This window comes from Equus przewalskii, chromosome 19 (assembly GCF_037783145.1).
Source record: "Equus przewalskii isolate Varuska chromosome 19, EquPr2, whole genome shotgun sequence".
Classification (NCBI taxonomy): Eukaryota; Metazoa; Chordata; class Mammalia; order Perissodactyla; family Equidae; genus Equus; species Equus przewalskii.
Window position 1 is genome coordinate 41500872 of NC_091849.1, and position 15553 is coordinate 41516424.

At 51.2% G+C, this 15553-nt stretch overlaps 2 protein-coding genes across 4 annotated transcripts in view; one reads left to right on the plus strand and one right to left on the minus strand.

Annotated features, from left to right (window-relative positions):
* The first annotated feature begins 57 nt into the window (after nucleotides 1-57).
* BYSL (bystin like) lies at nucleotides 58-9363 on the plus strand. The gene is made up of 7 exons (XM_008538896.2): nucleotides 58-642; nucleotides 4212-4374; nucleotides 6505-6643; nucleotides 7004-7137; nucleotides 7733-7893; nucleotides 8066-8168; nucleotides 8689-9363. Exons 1-7 carry the CDS (start codon nucleotides 375-377, stop codon nucleotides 9032-9034), a joined length of 1314 nt encoding a protein of 437 aa, XP_008537118.2. The 5' UTR covers nucleotides 58-374; the 3' UTR covers nucleotides 9035-9363.
* A 1364-nt stretch (nucleotides 9364-10727) lies between these two features.
* CCND3 (cyclin D3) overlaps nucleotides 10728-15553 on the minus strand; it is an 84695-nt gene continuing 79869 nt past the window's right edge. For all 3 annotated transcript variants that reach the window (XM_070586056.1, XM_070586057.1, XM_008538895.2), the window contains 3 exons: nucleotides 13097-13256; nucleotides 12401-12537; nucleotides 10728-11885 (listed from right to left, as the gene is read on the minus strand). In XM_070586056.1, coding sequence (XP_070442157.1) covers nucleotides 11718-11885; nucleotides 12401-12537; nucleotides 13097-13256 — 465 coding nt within the window. In that variant the 3' untranslated portion in view covers nucleotides 10728-11717. The remainder of the gene's footprint in view (nucleotides 11886-12400; nucleotides 12538-13096; nucleotides 13257-15553) is intronic.

Genomic DNA, 15553 nt, shown 5'->3' on the forward strand with positions numbered 1-15553 from the left:
ACAGAGCGCCCAGTTGGCGCGCCAATGAGGAACAGGGGCGTGTCTAGGCACCTCCTCGTTGACGCCTTTCGTGACGTCACTGCCCGACTGCAGCCCCCAGGCTTGCACCTCGTGAGATTCCCATTTGGCTGGGCACCCTGGACCTAGACCCATGAAGCTAGGAAAGCGTGGCTCGGACTGCCACCATTTAGAGACGGCAAGGTTAAAGGCAATGAGTTTATTCAGGAGTCCAGGCACTCCTGGCCTCCGAACGCTAGGGGACGCTGTGATCTCCGTGCGGCCTCATGGGCGCTGGGAGTTCACTGCGCAAGCGCACTCAGGGCTTTTTCCTCTGTTCCCACGTGTGAACGTTCCCGGCAAGGTTTTCGACAATAATGCCCAAATTCAAGGCGGCCCGCGGGGCCGGGGGTCAGGAAAAACATGCGCCCCTGGCCGAGCAGATCCTGGCTGGGGACGCCGTGCGAACAGGGGCCCGGGAAAAGCGGCGGGGCCGCGGAACCAGAGAAGAGGAGGAAGAGTATGTGGGGCCCCGGCTGACCCGACGGATTTTGCAGCAAGCGCGGCAGCAGCAGGAGGAGCTCGAGGCCGAGCATGGGACGGGGGACCGGCCCTCAGCGCCGCGGGAGCGCACCACGCGGCTGGGTGAGTGGTGAGGGGTGGCTGCGAGGAACAGCGTGGTTAGTGGGGGGATGGAATGCTAAAAAGTGTTTGCCAGGGGAATACCTTGAAATTTAAAAACAAAAGACGGGGTCCGTATTACATCATTGCAAAGGTAATGGGATGGGAGACCCAACCCTGGAGCAAATTGAGGGTGGTCAGAATCCTCCACGCCCACTTATAGTTTTAGGCACTCGCTTGTAGGCACCCCCGAAGTTACGCCAACAGGAAGTGATTGCTCACGCCACTAAGTTGTCCTAGCATTTATTCATTTGTTCTCTAAATACTAATGGAATGTTTACTACGTGTTTCGCATGGTGCTAGCTTAAATGGTTTGGGTAAAGAAGTAAACAAGATAAACATGTGCCTGACTTCAAGATCTTAAAGTCTAGCCCAGTCTGTTTGAGAGAAACAATTAAATAGACAGTACATTCCATGTTAAAGTATAGTTTCTCAGATAACAATAGCATTAGTCTTGGGGGTCAGGCTTCTCAGATTGCATGACCTTTGTGCTGAGACCTGAAAACCAGTGCAGAATGTTCTGAGCGGAAAGAACAATATTGTGTAGAGGCTAAAGAGGGAGAGAGATTAATTAGAAGATGGCCAATATTTTCTTATTAGGGTGAGAGTGTTGACTCCAAGTTGCTTGATCCATTTCTCAGATCTCGTCTTTCATTTGTCCCAAGAGCAGCATTTGACACAACACTGGCCACCTGCCTCCAGTATCTTTGTTGGCTTCTAAGACAATACATTCCTATTTTACTACTTCCTCACCTCTCATTATTCTTTTCTAGCTCCTCTTTTGACCCCAACCTCTTAACATTAACGTGCCACAGAGTTCAGTCCTTGGACCTCTTCTCTTCACCTCTCTAGTGCTGTCCTCACTTTCATGGTTTAAATACCATCTGTTTGGTGACTTATATTCTAGCCCTGGTCTCTTCCATGAAACCCAGATTCTTATATTTCAGCTGTCTATTTGGCATTTCCAGTTTGAAGTCTAATCGATGTCTCAAATTTAACGTGTCCAAAACAGCAGTCCTGACCTTCTCGCCAAACCTGCTCCTCCCACTGTCTTCCTCAGCTCGGTTAATCGAGTGATATCCTTCCATCTGCTCAAGACAAAACCCTGGGCTCTTCTCTTTCTCAGTCCCCATCTGATCTGTTAGGGAATCCTGTTGACTCTACCTTCAAAATATATCCAGAACCAGATCACTTCTCACCACCTTGGAACACCATCCTGTTCAAGCCACCACAGTCTCTCACCTGCAGGATTGCAGTAGCCCCCTAACTAGTATCCCATACCCCCTATAGTCCACTCTCAACTCAACGGCTAGAAGATTGCAGTGGTCTGCAAAGACCTGTGTGATCTGCCCCCATTGTTCTCTTCACTCCACCCATATAGGCTTCATTGTTTCTGAAACATGGCAGGTTAAAGCCTTTGCCCGGGTGCTTCCTTGTGTCCTCATACACCTGTAGGCTTACTCCCTCAGTTCTTCACCTACCCTGACCACTCCATTAAAAATTGCAACACCCCACCCCTGTCTCCACACTTCCAAACTTCTCTACTCTGCCCTATTTCTTTTTTCATAGCATTTGTCATCTTTTAACCTAATATATATTATGTGTATTTGTTCATCTCTCTCCCCCATTAGAATGTAAGCTCTATAAGGGCAAACACTTTAGTTTCTCTTATTCGCAGATATAGTTTCAGCACCCAGAACAGTGCCTCACATACAGCAGGGCACGCAGTGTTTGCTGAATTAATGGATTAATGAATGATGGTGAGGTAGGTAGGAGCCAAATCTACAAAAGGCTTGGAGGCTGTGCTCAGGTTTGAAAGTCATCCTAAAGACAATGGGAAACACTTGGAGAATAAGGAGACTGGGTAGGGGATTGTTGAATTAATCCAGGCAAAAGATGCTGCTGCTCTAGGCTTAGACAGAGCTGTGAAGGATTTGGGAGACCTTCTGTGAAGTAGAATTGAATAGGACTTGGTAATTGAGTGTTGGCAGTGAGAGCAGGGGATGAGGCAGGCCTGCCTCCCATGTTCTGGCTTAGCATTGGGCGGATGGTGGTGCCATTTACTTAGATGTGGAACACAGTGAGTAGTGTAGACCTAGGAGGGAAACAGAGTGAGTTCAGTTGATGATGGGTGAGGTTCGAAGTGCCTCTGGGTCATCAACTGGCTGTACAGGAGGCAGCTGGAGTTAGGGGTGGAGCAAAGGGAGATCCACCGACAAGTACAGATTTGGGAGTTGTTAGTATGTGGAGACAATACCTCTGGCACCACCCCCCCCCCCCCATTTAGGTTTTATCACACACTGCCTCTGTTCTTTTTATTTATTTATTTATTTATTTAATTTATTTATTTTCCTGCTTTATCTCCCCAAATCCCCCCAGCACATAGTTGTATATCTTAGTTGCAGATCCTTCTAGTTGTGGCATGTTTTTTTTATTTTTAATTTTTTTTTTTTTGAGATTGGCACCTGAGCTAACATCTGTTGCCAATCTTCTTTTTTCTTCTTATTCTCCCCAAAGGCCCCCAGTACATAGTTGTACATTCTAGTTATAGGTCCTTCTGGTTCTGCTGTGTGGGACGCTGCCTCAGCATGGCCTGATGAGCAGTGCTAGGTATGGTCCCAGCATCCAAACCGGCGAAACCCTGGGCCGCTGAAGTAGAGCGCACAGATTTAACCACTCAGCCAGAGGGTCAGCCCCACACTGCCTCTGTTCTTAATGAGCTGTTCATATGTAGCATTTCTTCTCCCTGCTTGGATTATCACAGACCTTTCCAGATGCACAGCCTGCTGTAGCCTTCCAATAATCAGTTATTCCAATGGTTGGTCCCTTGAAATGTGAACTCCACTGCCTGGCCTCAAGGCCCTCGACAGACTGGCTTCACTTTACCCATCTAGCCTTATTTCTTGCTACTGCCTAATGCTCTTGTAACCAAGCACTTTTGCCAGTGTTATCCAGATGTGGAACACACTCCTCCAGCTCCTTTACTGCCTATCCAGAGGCTAACCATCCTCTGTCCTCATCACATAAGTGCCTGTGGTATATACTGTCTCTACCACTCATTTTGGCATAAAATCAGGCCCTACCAGGTGTGTACAATGAATATGAGGAATGTACAGTCTGGACCCAGACTGCACGTCTTAGGCATATTACTTAACTTTTCTATACTTCAGCATCCCCATCTGAAACTAGGTATAATAATAGTACCTACTTCTTGGGGTTATGTGGGTTATGTACAATGTTTAGAACAGTTCCTGCTGTATACTGAATATAGAGTGTTAACTGTTATTTATTGGTTCTATTTATTGGTTTATCTATCTCATTGGTTCATACATGTACATTTTGTTTCTCAAGCAGAATTGTAAGCCCCTGGGGATGGGGAGATAGCATGTGCATCATCTCTTTCCCTGCATACATCTGTATATATTACGAGCAGTTGTGAGGCCTGTACTATACATGATGGTTAAAGGTAATTGACCTCTAAATCCCTCAGCCACTGCTTGCCTTGATCATCCATTTCATCTCCCCCCTTCTAGGTCCAGGAGTGCCGCAGGATGGATCAGATGATGAGGACGAGGAATGGCCCACTCTGGAGAAGGCTGCAACAATGACAGGGGCAGGCCACCATGCAGAGGTGATTGTGGACCCTGAGGATGAGCGTGCCATGGAGATGTTCATGAACAAGAACCCTCCTGCCAGGTAGGGCTGGCACAGCCTGAGAGTTGGGATACTGGGTCCTGGTAGCAGCTTCCCTGCTACCAGGGAATCATCTGCCCTGGCAGAGTTTTGATTCCCTACCTTTGGGAAGGGCCTGAGCATTGCTAGCTGTGGGGAACCATCTTGACAAAACTGTCCCATCCTCAAAAGACCGTTCTGAGTGAGAATGACCCAGATTCAAAATACCTCCTTCCCCTCCATCCACTTGTTCTAAGCTGCCTGGATTACCTGGGGAAACAGCTACAGGGGCTTTTTATGTCTCTGCGGAGCTCTATCCCAGTGCATTTAGTCTTGCTATGCTCAGTTTTCTTAGTGTAAGCTCAGTTTCTTTGGCCAAATCTTTTTCATACCCTATGCTGAATTTTATCCAGGACTTTTCAGCCTCAGCACTATTGGCATTTGGAGCTGGATGATTTTTTGTTGTAGAGGCTGTCCTGTGCAATGTCAGATGTTTAGCAGCATCCCTGAGCTCTACCAACTAGATACCAGTAGTGACCTTCCTCCCAATTGTAACAACCAAAAATTCTTCAGACGTTGCCAAATGGATTTATTTCCATCTCTAATAAATGCTCGCTCCACAACATGCAGGCATTTAAGCTCCTACGGTCAAACTCCTGAGCCCACAGATTTTGGCCCAGAGGAGGGGAGTCTCGAGTAAGGGCCCTTAGCCAGTTCATTCTGATCCTGCAATATCAACATGACATTGTTCTTGGTTCTTCAGGCTGTTTTGGGTTAATGCCTCTCTTATTGCTAATAATACTGTAAAAAGACAGGGAAGCTGAATGATAAGTTCTCTGGTAGCTTATGTGAGAGCACGGATTGATGCCTAGCAGCTGAAATAGCTGTCACAGAGCATGTACTTGGCCTCCTGTGCTGTCCCACCAGAGCACCTCCCAGCTGCTCACTCAGCGCCTTATAATTCCTTTTTGACAGAGCGCTCTGACATGCTTGGCAGGATGGTTTTCCAGCTTGCAGTAAATAGAGCAGTGAACCTGCTAGAAGTAGAGACTCCTGACAGTGCTGAGAAGTGACAGCCGGCATCTTCAGAAAGCAGGCTCGAGCCACATGAACTCAGCAGTCAGAGGCCATTTAGTTTGGGGGCACAGTCTAGCACACTGTAAAGTACCTGAAAGACCAGGGTTGGACTCGTCCCCCGACTTGAAAGCTCTGAGACCTTGGGTGAGTTATCAACGTCTCTGAGTATCAGTTCCATGTCTGAAAAAGGGGAATAGTAATCCCTCGTATAGGTGTTGCACGGACTACCTGAGGCATCCTCCGGAAAGCCCTGCACTCGCGACCTGGCATTGAGAAGGACCTCAGCAAACAGGGGCCGTTTTAAATAGACTTCAACAGCCTCTGAAGACACCATTATTATACCAAAGCCCAGCGTACTGCTAATTCTGAATCATCACGGTGAGATTATGTTGGATTATTCTGTTTAAGGAAACTGAGAAAAATATTGATCTTAGACATATTTCCATAAATTTTAATAAATTAAAATAGGGGAAAATATGTGCTATCACCTCTCCATAATGATCCCAGCTACTTGAAATCTTGGTGTGTGATTGAGATGTGTTTGGCTCTCTAGAGAGGTCAGGCCAGGATCTTGTAATTAGAGAGTCCTCAGCATATTGCCAGCATATGATGGATGTGTTTGAAATAGGCAGCACTTATTACATATATGCTGTGTACTGATAGTTCCAAGTGACATACGTGCATTAACTCATTTAATCTTTACGTTAACTTTTTGAGGTCGGTACTGTCATTATCCCTATTTTACAGATGAGGAAACTGAGGCATAGAGAGGCAAACTAGCATGCCCAAGGTCATGCAGGGAGTGGTAGAGCCAGGACTTGAACCCAAGCAGACTGACTTCAGGGTCCGGGTTCTTAACCTCCACACGACTGTCAGCTTTGTCCTAAGTTAAATGACTTTCAGGCCTTTTGCGCTCTGCAGCAGTTCTGTAGTGGGTGGGCCCAGAGGGGGACTGAGGCTTCCTCCACCCCAGCAAAATCACAGGTTTATTGGAGCTCACAGGGACCATGTGGGGAGTGTGGCGCTTCCTGCACTGTGACCACAGCACTCCCACCTTCTTCCCTCCCCTACACTTAGGCGCACCCTGGCCGACATCATCATGGAGAAGCTGACGGAGAAGCAAACGGAAGTTGAGACGGTCATGTCAGAGGTGTCGGGCTTCCCTATGCCCCAGCTGGACCCCCGGGTCCTGGAGGTCTACAGAGGGGTCCGGGAGGTAAGAGCTGAGAGGAAAGCCATCATCCAGTACCCTCGCAGGGGCTGTGGGCTCCCACCTAAGGCATTGGGTGCCCACATCTCTCAGACAAATAATGCAGAGATCAGACTTAAGAGTCCAAGCGCATGGGTTCAGATTCCTGCTCTTCCAGCGTGATTTGGCAGCCTTGGGTAAGTTACTTAACTCTCTGGGCTCAGTTTCCCTCATCTGGGAAATGGGGATGATGAGAACGCCTCCTTATAGGTTATTGTGAGGATTGAGCGAGTTAATATATGGAAAGCACCTGGACAAATACCTGGCACTGGCACGCGGCAAGCTGTATATATGTTAACGACAATGATTTTACTCCCTCATCCCCAGGTGTTATCTAAGTACCGCAGTGGGAAACTGCCCAAGGCATTTAAGATCATCCCTGCACTCTCCAACTGGGAGCAAATCCTCTATGTCACAGAGCCGGAGGCCTGGACTGCAGCGGCCATGTACCAAGCCACAAGGTAGCATGGATGGGGGTTAGGGTTCCCTTGGTCTGCGGGTGAGGGCTGGGCGTGGGGCATGCAGGCTTTCCCTGCCTTTGTCATTACATTTTAGCTTTGCCCCAGAGCCCTCTTTTGTGCTTCTTTCTATCCTTGATTTCCCAGCTTTTCCTGTTAAATGTTTCAGGGTCAAGACCCTGTTGAGAATCTCCTGTGATGAGTTTCTAGGAGAGAGCTTCTAACTACCAGGGTACAACCCTGATGTGTCAGAGTGGCCTCAGAGGTCTGTAGCTTCCCTGGCGTACTCAGGTCCCGTGTGACAGCAGGGTAGAGAGGACCCATGCTGGGGAGAGGAAGGTGGAGAGCTGAGTAGCCATCAGTTGGGAGAGCTGTGGCTCTTCCAAAGACAGACAGCATTCACCCTGCTTGGGTGCATCTGAGAGTCCCCTCCTGTTCTCTCTTTAATCTGACTTGGGTATTGTGTGCACACAGCTCACTCACTCCCACACACCCCTCAAATCTCTTGCATGCACTGTCCACAGTGATATTTAAAGGGCCAGCTCCAGACTATCAGGTGACCTGGGATCTCTCCCCCTTCCCCTCCCTGCAAAACTAGGATTTTTGCCTCTAACCTGAAGGAACGGATGGCCCAGCGCTTCTACAACCTTGTGCTCCTCCCCCGGGTACGAGATGACATCGCTGAGTACAAACGACTCAACTTCCACCTCTACATGGCACTCAAGAAGGCCCTGTTCAAGCCTGGAGCCTGGTTTAAAGGTGGGAGCCCAGGAGGCAGTTCAGAAAGGGAGGGACTGGAGCTCCTGCAGGTGAGAGCAGCAAGCCTGGCTTGGGCGATGGCTGTCTTGGGGGTACGTGGGGGGGTGCTTCCTGCTGTACCTCCTTTCTCTCACCCTGGGCTCAAAGTGACCTCCCCTCTGACCCTCCCCAGGGATCCTGATCCCACTGTGTGAGTCAGGCACCTGTACCCTCCGGGAAGCCATCATCGTGGGGAGCATCATCACCAAATGCTCCATCCCTGTCCTGCACTCCAGGTAGTGTCGGTAGAAGCAGAGAACAGCTGGCAGTGGATATCCAGAAAGTAGAACTGCCAGGACCTCGGGGGTTGTGGGGGGCAATGAGGAAGTTGCCAAGAATAGCCCTGGGTTTATGGCTTGTTGAAGCCAGTGGGTATCATTACTGCACTAGATGGTAAATTCCGCAAGGACAGGATGCCAGTGCCTGGCACGCGGTAGGTGCTCAGTAAATTGTTGAGTGAATGAACAGGGAACATGGGAAGAAAAGGAATAGGTTAGGGGTGGAGATCTCGAGACATCTGGACATATTCTAGTCAGGTCCTGAGACAGACAGTCTGAGCCAGAGGTTGGGATGTGGGATGAATCAGCATGGAGATCGTAACTGGCATCGAGGGAGTATAAAAAGTGGTAGGTGAGAAGGAGGCCTGAGATGGCCTCCTTGGAATTCCACAGTGTAAGGGCCAGCAGAGGAGGAAGAGAAGAGGGAAAAGGCACAGGGAGGGAGCACTGACCCAAACCCACCTCCCTTTCCCACCAGCGCGGCCATGCTGAAAATCGCCGAGATGGAATACAGCGGTGCCAACAGCATCTTCCTGCGACTGCTGCTGGATAAGAAGTACGCGCTGCCCTACCGGGTGCTGGACGCCCTGGTCTTCCACTTCCTGGGGTTCCGGACCGAGAAGCGCGAGCTGCCTGTGCTCTGGCACCAGTGCCTTCTGACTTTGGTCCAGCGCTACAAGGCAGACCTGGCCACAGATCAGAAGGAGGCCCTCCTGGAACTGCTCCGGCTGCAGCCCCATCCACAACTGTCCCCTGAGATCAGGCGTGAGCTTCAGAGCGCAGTCCCCCGAGATGTGGAAGATGTTCCTGTCACCATGGAGTGAGGAAACAGCCATCCTGGTCCAAGGGATGTGGGAGGACGCCAGGATCCCTGTTGGTGACTAAAGGTGACACTGAGCCTTTACAGCTGAAGACCCAGATCAGGACAGTGAGAGGTCACAGGCATCTGACTCTCCAGCACTGGATAGGGAGGACTGAGGGCCTAGCTGGCTCCTTCGATTCTGGGGCTTTGTTCCTGCTCAGTTCTGGGGCCTGAGCTTCCTCACCCCAGCATTCTCAGTCCCTGGCTGAGGCTTGGAATAAGTACTTTCTCTCAGGCCGCTGTGTCAAGTCACTGCGATATGGATAAAAACGAAGGCAGGTATTTATTGAACTTCTGTGTTCTGATGTGCTCAATGGAGATCTTTCTGCCTTCCTTCTTTAGCTGGAGGTGGGGATTCCTCTTCCCTGTTCCTGTTTAGGAGTGGATCCTTGCCCAGTTTACACAGGACACCCCCTTATTCTACAGGTTTGTTTCTCTAGGCTGGACCCACCCTGTCAGCCCCTAGGGGACACATCCTCTGCCTTCCCCTGGCATGGGCTACTTTTGGAGATGGCCAGCAACCAGAAGGTTGTTCTAAAGATGGTCTTATCTCAGCTGTGGATGGAAGAGCTACAGGAGAAAGCCTCTGGAGGAAAGTGGAGGTAGAGGCAAGAAAGGTCAGAGAATAAGGTTGGGCCCGGGCATGATTACATCCAGCGGTTACCACCAGACAGGTTCCCTTTCTAACTTCCTTGGCCAGTGAGAGCTTTAGACCAGGGGTTGGCAAACTATGGTCATATGCCCTTTCTCTTATGGCCCATGAGCTAAGAATGATTTTACATTTTTAAATGGTTGGGGGGAAAATGCAAAGAACAGTCTTTTGTGATAGGTGAAAGTTCCGTGAAATTCAAATTCCAGTGTCCATAAATCAGATTTTGTTGGGACACACGGCCATCCGTTTACATGTTTTCTGTGGCTGCTTTCATGCTGCAACAGCAGAGTAGGGTACCATTCTGCTGTAACCCTTGTAGTTGCTTTTGAAAATGTGAGTTCGTTCTAACTGAATTTATATATTTGGGAAGAATTTGATCACAAAGCAGATTTCACATTTGTTTAGGTGCACTTTTGTCCCTGAGGAAATCTAGGTGAGAGCAGAAAACTGTACCCAGCTGAAGCCAGCCAGATAACACACGCACTGCCCTACCTTGAACACGTACCACCCCCTCAGTTCACCTTGTGGTTTGGGAGCCACACCCACATCTGGTGTTGCAGCTGGCCTTCCACATCCTTCCGACCTCCACGTCCACAAAGGCCATATCTATTTATTGTATTTGTGTGTTTCTTAACCATTTAATTTATAAAAACTTATGTTATCCTTTTTTTCTTTATGAAAAAAAAAATGTGACACTCATTTAAGTTTTTTGAGTGTTATGCCTTAAGCCCCATTTTTTCCCATAAGCCCTGTGGTTTTATTGTGCAATTTCGCATGGTGCAGTGATTTTTAGGAACGTGTACGTCACATTGTAAAGCAAAACTAACTATATCTGGGGCAGAGACCATATGGCCCACGAAGCTGAAAATATTTACTCTCTGGCCCTTCACAGAAAAGGCTCAGTGACCCTGCTGGAGACCTTTGATCTCCGCCCTCTTTACCTCATGCAGTCTAGAAATAGGCTTTACCCACATCACCATCCAATCCAAGAAGCCAAAGCCAGTTTTATTCCAGAATCTTTATTAAGGTAGCATGATGGTCCTGGGCCACTAGCCTGGACCTTGTGGCCTTAGGAAAGACCTGTGTCAACAGGGCTTGCCTCCCTCTCCAGACAGGGGTCTCGGTCGCCTCCAGGTCATCCCTGTTTCATCCCCCTCCCAGGATGGAGCAGAGGGCCAAAGGGAGAGGAGGGCATGGCCCCACCCCAGGCTGTAGCAGCTCCTCGGCCACAAAGATCCTCTAGCAGCAGCAGAGGGGAGGGATGCAGCAACCACCAGGGTTACCACCACTCATGGGGTAGACAGGCCCCACCATGCCCTCTTACAGTTGTACTCAAAGCAATTAATAAATTAAAACAACCTCTTCCTTCAGCACTGACCCCCCTCAATCACACAAGAGAAGCTGAGCGGAAAGCAAAGCAAAGAGGAATTGGTTGGTTCTTGCCCCGGACAGAGGCCTGGGCCCCTCCCTCTAGGAGCAGCTGTGAAGACGGATTATGCAGAGCCTCCAGAGTGTGTTGAGAGGAGCCTAGACTGTTTCCCCTCACACGGTCTATCAGAACATCTGAAATTTCTTCAGAAAGACCCCAATCCAAATGCAATAACTAGAAGGCACTGGTGCATTTTGGCAGTTGAGAACATGAGAGCCCCAGAGCTAAGGGGGCCTCAGAAAGGAATGCTTGCACATGTATCTTACCTACTTCAGTTTGTCTCTGACCAGCCTGGCCCACCCCGGCTAGAATCAGGGGAGGAGCTGAGCTGGCTAGACGCGGGGAGGAGGAGCCTGACTAGCTGCGCAGACACAGTAGGCCAGGCCCCTTAGTGCACACTGCAGGGATAGGTAGGGCCAGACCCCTTCGGCTTTGCAAGGGGCGGATAGGAAGGAGCCCCCTCGGGCTTCAGATGTGGCCTGTGGTTCATTCTGCAGGCAGGAGGGGGGATGGCAGTGTCCCCTCCTCTGCTGTCGGTGGCCACTCGAGGGGGCCTCTCCGGGGCTACAGGTGGATGGCTGTGACATCTGTGGGAGTGCTAGTCTGGCTGGGTCCCTGGCTGCTGGAGCCCCTGGGGGCTTTGGGCGCTGGGCTGGGGGAGGTCTGGGCAGCTTCCCTGAGGCTCTCCCTGAGCGCAGCTTCAATCTGCTCCTGACAGGCCCGCAGGCAGTCCTGGGAACAAGGGGGAACAGTGAGGAGGGGCTGTTGGGTGGAATAGAGGAAGGTCCCCTTTGGAACTAAAGTTCCACTTCCTTCCCCCCCCCCCCACCCCCCATAGCATCTGGCAGCAGGTATAGGGGAAAGGACACCTCACGGCACACAGGGAAGTCGGGAGGTTAGGCCACAGCCCAGCCCCAGGAATCAGCCTTCAATTCTCAGAAACTGGCAAGAGGATGTGGCAAGAGGGTGTGAGAGCAGCCCTGTGTCTGACAGCAAACCCCTACCCCTACTCCGGCACATCATTTGGCAAGAAAAGGGCACCCAGGGACAGTGCCCTTCAACCCACCCAAGCCACTTGCTCTTCTCCAGACCAAGGGAGGAGATAAACGGCCACAGAAGCCCCAAGGGTGGGCCGTGAAACCAGGACTTGGGACCAGGCGGGGATGGACACCTCCCTCTGCTGGAGGCTCAGGGAATAGCGCTGCTCCAGGAACTGACAGGTTGCTTCCCAGCTGCCCAGCACTCACCACTTCAGTGCCTGTGATCCCCGCCAGCAGCTCCGTGAGCTCGTCCCCGGATGTGGAGCATGCGCCCAGGCCTTGCACTGCAGCCCCAATGCTGCCTGTGGCAATCATGGATGGCGGGTACATGGCAAAGGTGTAATCTTGGAAAGGGAGAGGGAACCATGAGGCAAGGAGGACTTCCAAGGATGACAGCCTGCACAAACTTCCTATTCCTCAGAAAGTGTGAGGCAGCATGAATAGAGCAGGGGGCATACTGGGAAACCCCAGCAGTGAGTAGTCTAAGAGGCAAGGGAGAAAGGCAGGAAAGGGCCTCTTCTAGAGAGGATTTGGGTGAGTAGGAAACTTCCACAGGTCAGGTCCAGGGTGGTCTGTAGGTGATCCTGGCCAGGGACCGGGGAGTGAACAAGTCTCCCTGGGGTGGAGACAAAATAGGGTCAAGAGACCTGGATTCTGCTTCCAGTTTCATCACTGTGAGACCCTGGGCAAGTCACTTCTCTCTAAGCCCTCAGTGTCCTCACCTACATTCTGGGGATCTCTAAGATCCCATCCAGCTCTGATTATGTTCTGCTGCTTTCTGCTCAGAAGGGATAAAATTTTCACAAATAAATTTTGAGAGGAGTATAAACCAGAAGTTAGCTCTCACCCTAACAAGTCTTCTGATTTTCCTGACATTGCAAAAAATGTGTGTAGGGCTCTTACCTGTAGCACAGAGGGCCAAAAAGGTCTGGGCGTGCTTTTTGACCAAGGCCTGTCGGTCACGGGGCAGAGAGAGCCGGTGCAGAATCAGGGCCAGGAAATCATGGGCAATCACAGCAGCCAGGTCCCACTTGAGTTTCCCCAGGACCAGCACCTCCCAGTCCTGAAGGTTGGGGAAGAGGGTAGGGTCAGTGGCTGAAGAAGGGAAGGGGAGGCAGTAAAGCAGAAGTTTCATGGGGAAGGAAGCCCATCAAACTTGAAGGTCAAGACCCCAGTTCTGCTTCTGGATTTAGGGACTGGCACTGTGGAAGGGAGCGTCCAGGGCAGGGAACAGCTGGGGACATTTGCTTTGAGTATCTACTGATCATTTACTAGGTGCCAAACTACATGCTTTACATGAATTGTGTCTTTAATCCTATTTGGTTATCTTTCGAGGGGCCAGAAATCCAGACCTCCTCCTGACTTTGTACAGGGCTCTGAGCACTTCTCCAGCCAGGGTTGAAAGAAAAGACTACAGCAGCAGATACCACCAGCATCACCATGAACTTGAGTCTCTTCTGGGGTGAAGCAGAAAGATTCTCCATGATCCCAAGGATTTGTGAAAGAGGAGATCAGCACTAGCCCCTCCCCTAATTCTGCCTCCCAGCCAAGTCCACACATCTTAAAAGAAACCGAGTGAGCATGAGGCATCCTGTGACACAGCCACTGAGCTCCCCTGAGGTTCCTCAAAGGGAAGGTTGCCCAACCCAACCCACATCCCCTTGGTGGGACATCAGGGGTGGGTCCTGAGGTATAGCACCCTACTCCACCCCTTCAGCTGGAACCCTAGTGCCATTTGAGTCTCAGGAAGTAAAGTGGAGGCCACCCCAGACAGGATGGGTCCAGGTGATCCCTGAGGGACCAAGCCCTATCCCCACCTGCCCAAGCCTACATACCACTGCCAGATGTGAGAGGGAGGCTGTGAGCCCCACCCCACTCCACTCATCTGGGGTTCCCAGCTCTGGCCCCGTTTCTGAGTTGCACACATGAGGATTTCTTCACTGTTTTATCTCAGGAAGGAACTCATGGGTTTGACTCCTTACTGAGGCAGAAATGGCAACCCCACCCAACCTCTTCCAGGCCCCCAGCCACAGCCGTCCGTCTCCTGGCCCTAGCCTAGGTGTCATCCTCCCAAATCAGCCCCAAGGGTCTCTCAGAGCCCCACAGAAAATAGCCCGGTCAGAGCCAGAAGCTGGGCAGAGAAGCTGGCATTTTCTTCCCATGCTTGTCCCAGTGGCCAGACTCCTAAGTCAAAAATAAACAGAAAGCAGCTAGTCTCCAAGGAAACATCTAGACGGCAACTTAGAGTAGGCTCTCCCTGTGGGGAGGCACGGGGTCCTGTGTAAGGGAAGGTGGCCACCTCACCCTGGGTCCAGGCAACCTCGGAGAATCTCAGCCCTCGAGTGGTGGAGAACATACCTGTGGGAGCCATTAGCTGCAGTGGCTGGCAGCTCCCCTCACATCCTAGCCTTTAAGGCCACCTGGGCTACCTAGAAGACCCACATTCCCCTCATCTGCTTCAGCGATGCTGAGGCAGGACCCTTCTCTCCTCTGGGCCTCAACCTTCCCTGCTGCGCGAGGATTTGGACTGACTGCAGTTCTCTGAGGTCCCTTCCAACTCTGACCTTCTAGGAAGTCATCTGCACGCTCCACCCCCAGCTCAGGCAGAGAGAGTGGGGGAAGAGTACTTTTTGCCTGTTCTAAAGAACTCCCGTCACACAAAGGCACACATACCATCCCAATCTTTTCACAAAAAGGAAGTCCCCTTCTACCTTCCAGGCCAAACCCCTCTAGAAACATCTTGCTCACCGGCCCTTGAAACCAGCTCCACCTTCAGACTTGCCAAAAACTACCAGATTCATCACAAAGAACTGTGGGGCCTCCCAGATTCCCAACTCTGGCCTCCTACTCCCATCTCTGAGAGCTACTTGGCAGGAAGAGGAATCCTGTTCCTCGACAAGCAGCAGTCGGGGGCCCCAGTACCCTGGCTTCCTGGCCAGCCAATCACAGCAGCCTGCATGCTGCCCTCCTCCCCGGGAGATGGGGCCCAGAGACTCCTCTCAGGGTCAGGAGAAGACTTGGCGGACAGACGGAGAGCAAGGTGGGGGAAGGTGCCAGCTCACCCACCCTCTCCCCCAGGCCTCCCCTGGAGATGATCTGTGTGCCCTAAATAACCTCTTCCAGATCCAAGCTGCGCCCCCACCTCTTCTCCAGGCTCAGGGGGGAAGAGAACCAGGGGCTCTCCTGCCCCGGGAAGAGCCCAGCCCAAGTTCCCAGCAAGAGGCCCAGGGAGCCACTTCCCAAACCACAGGAGTGACAGCAGCTCCCCACAGGGTTATGAAAGACCTTGGTCAGAGAGGGCGGGCCAGGGGAGGGGGCATCATTATCACATCCGAAGCAGCTGCAGCTCAGCTCCCTGTC

Coding starts and splice junctions, on each gene's coding strand:
- BYSL (XM_008538896.2), top strand. CDS start 375: ATGCCCAAATTCAAGGCGGCCCGCGGGGCCGGGGGTCAGGAAAAACAT. Junction 4,375..6,504: donor AACAAGAACCCTCCTGCCAG/GTAGGGCTGGCA, acceptor CCCTACACTTAG/GCGCACCCTGGCCGACATCA. Junction 7,894..8,065: donor GCCTGGAGCCTGGTTTAAAG/GTGGGAGCCCAG, acceptor GACCCTCCCCAG/GGATCCTGATCCCACTGTGT.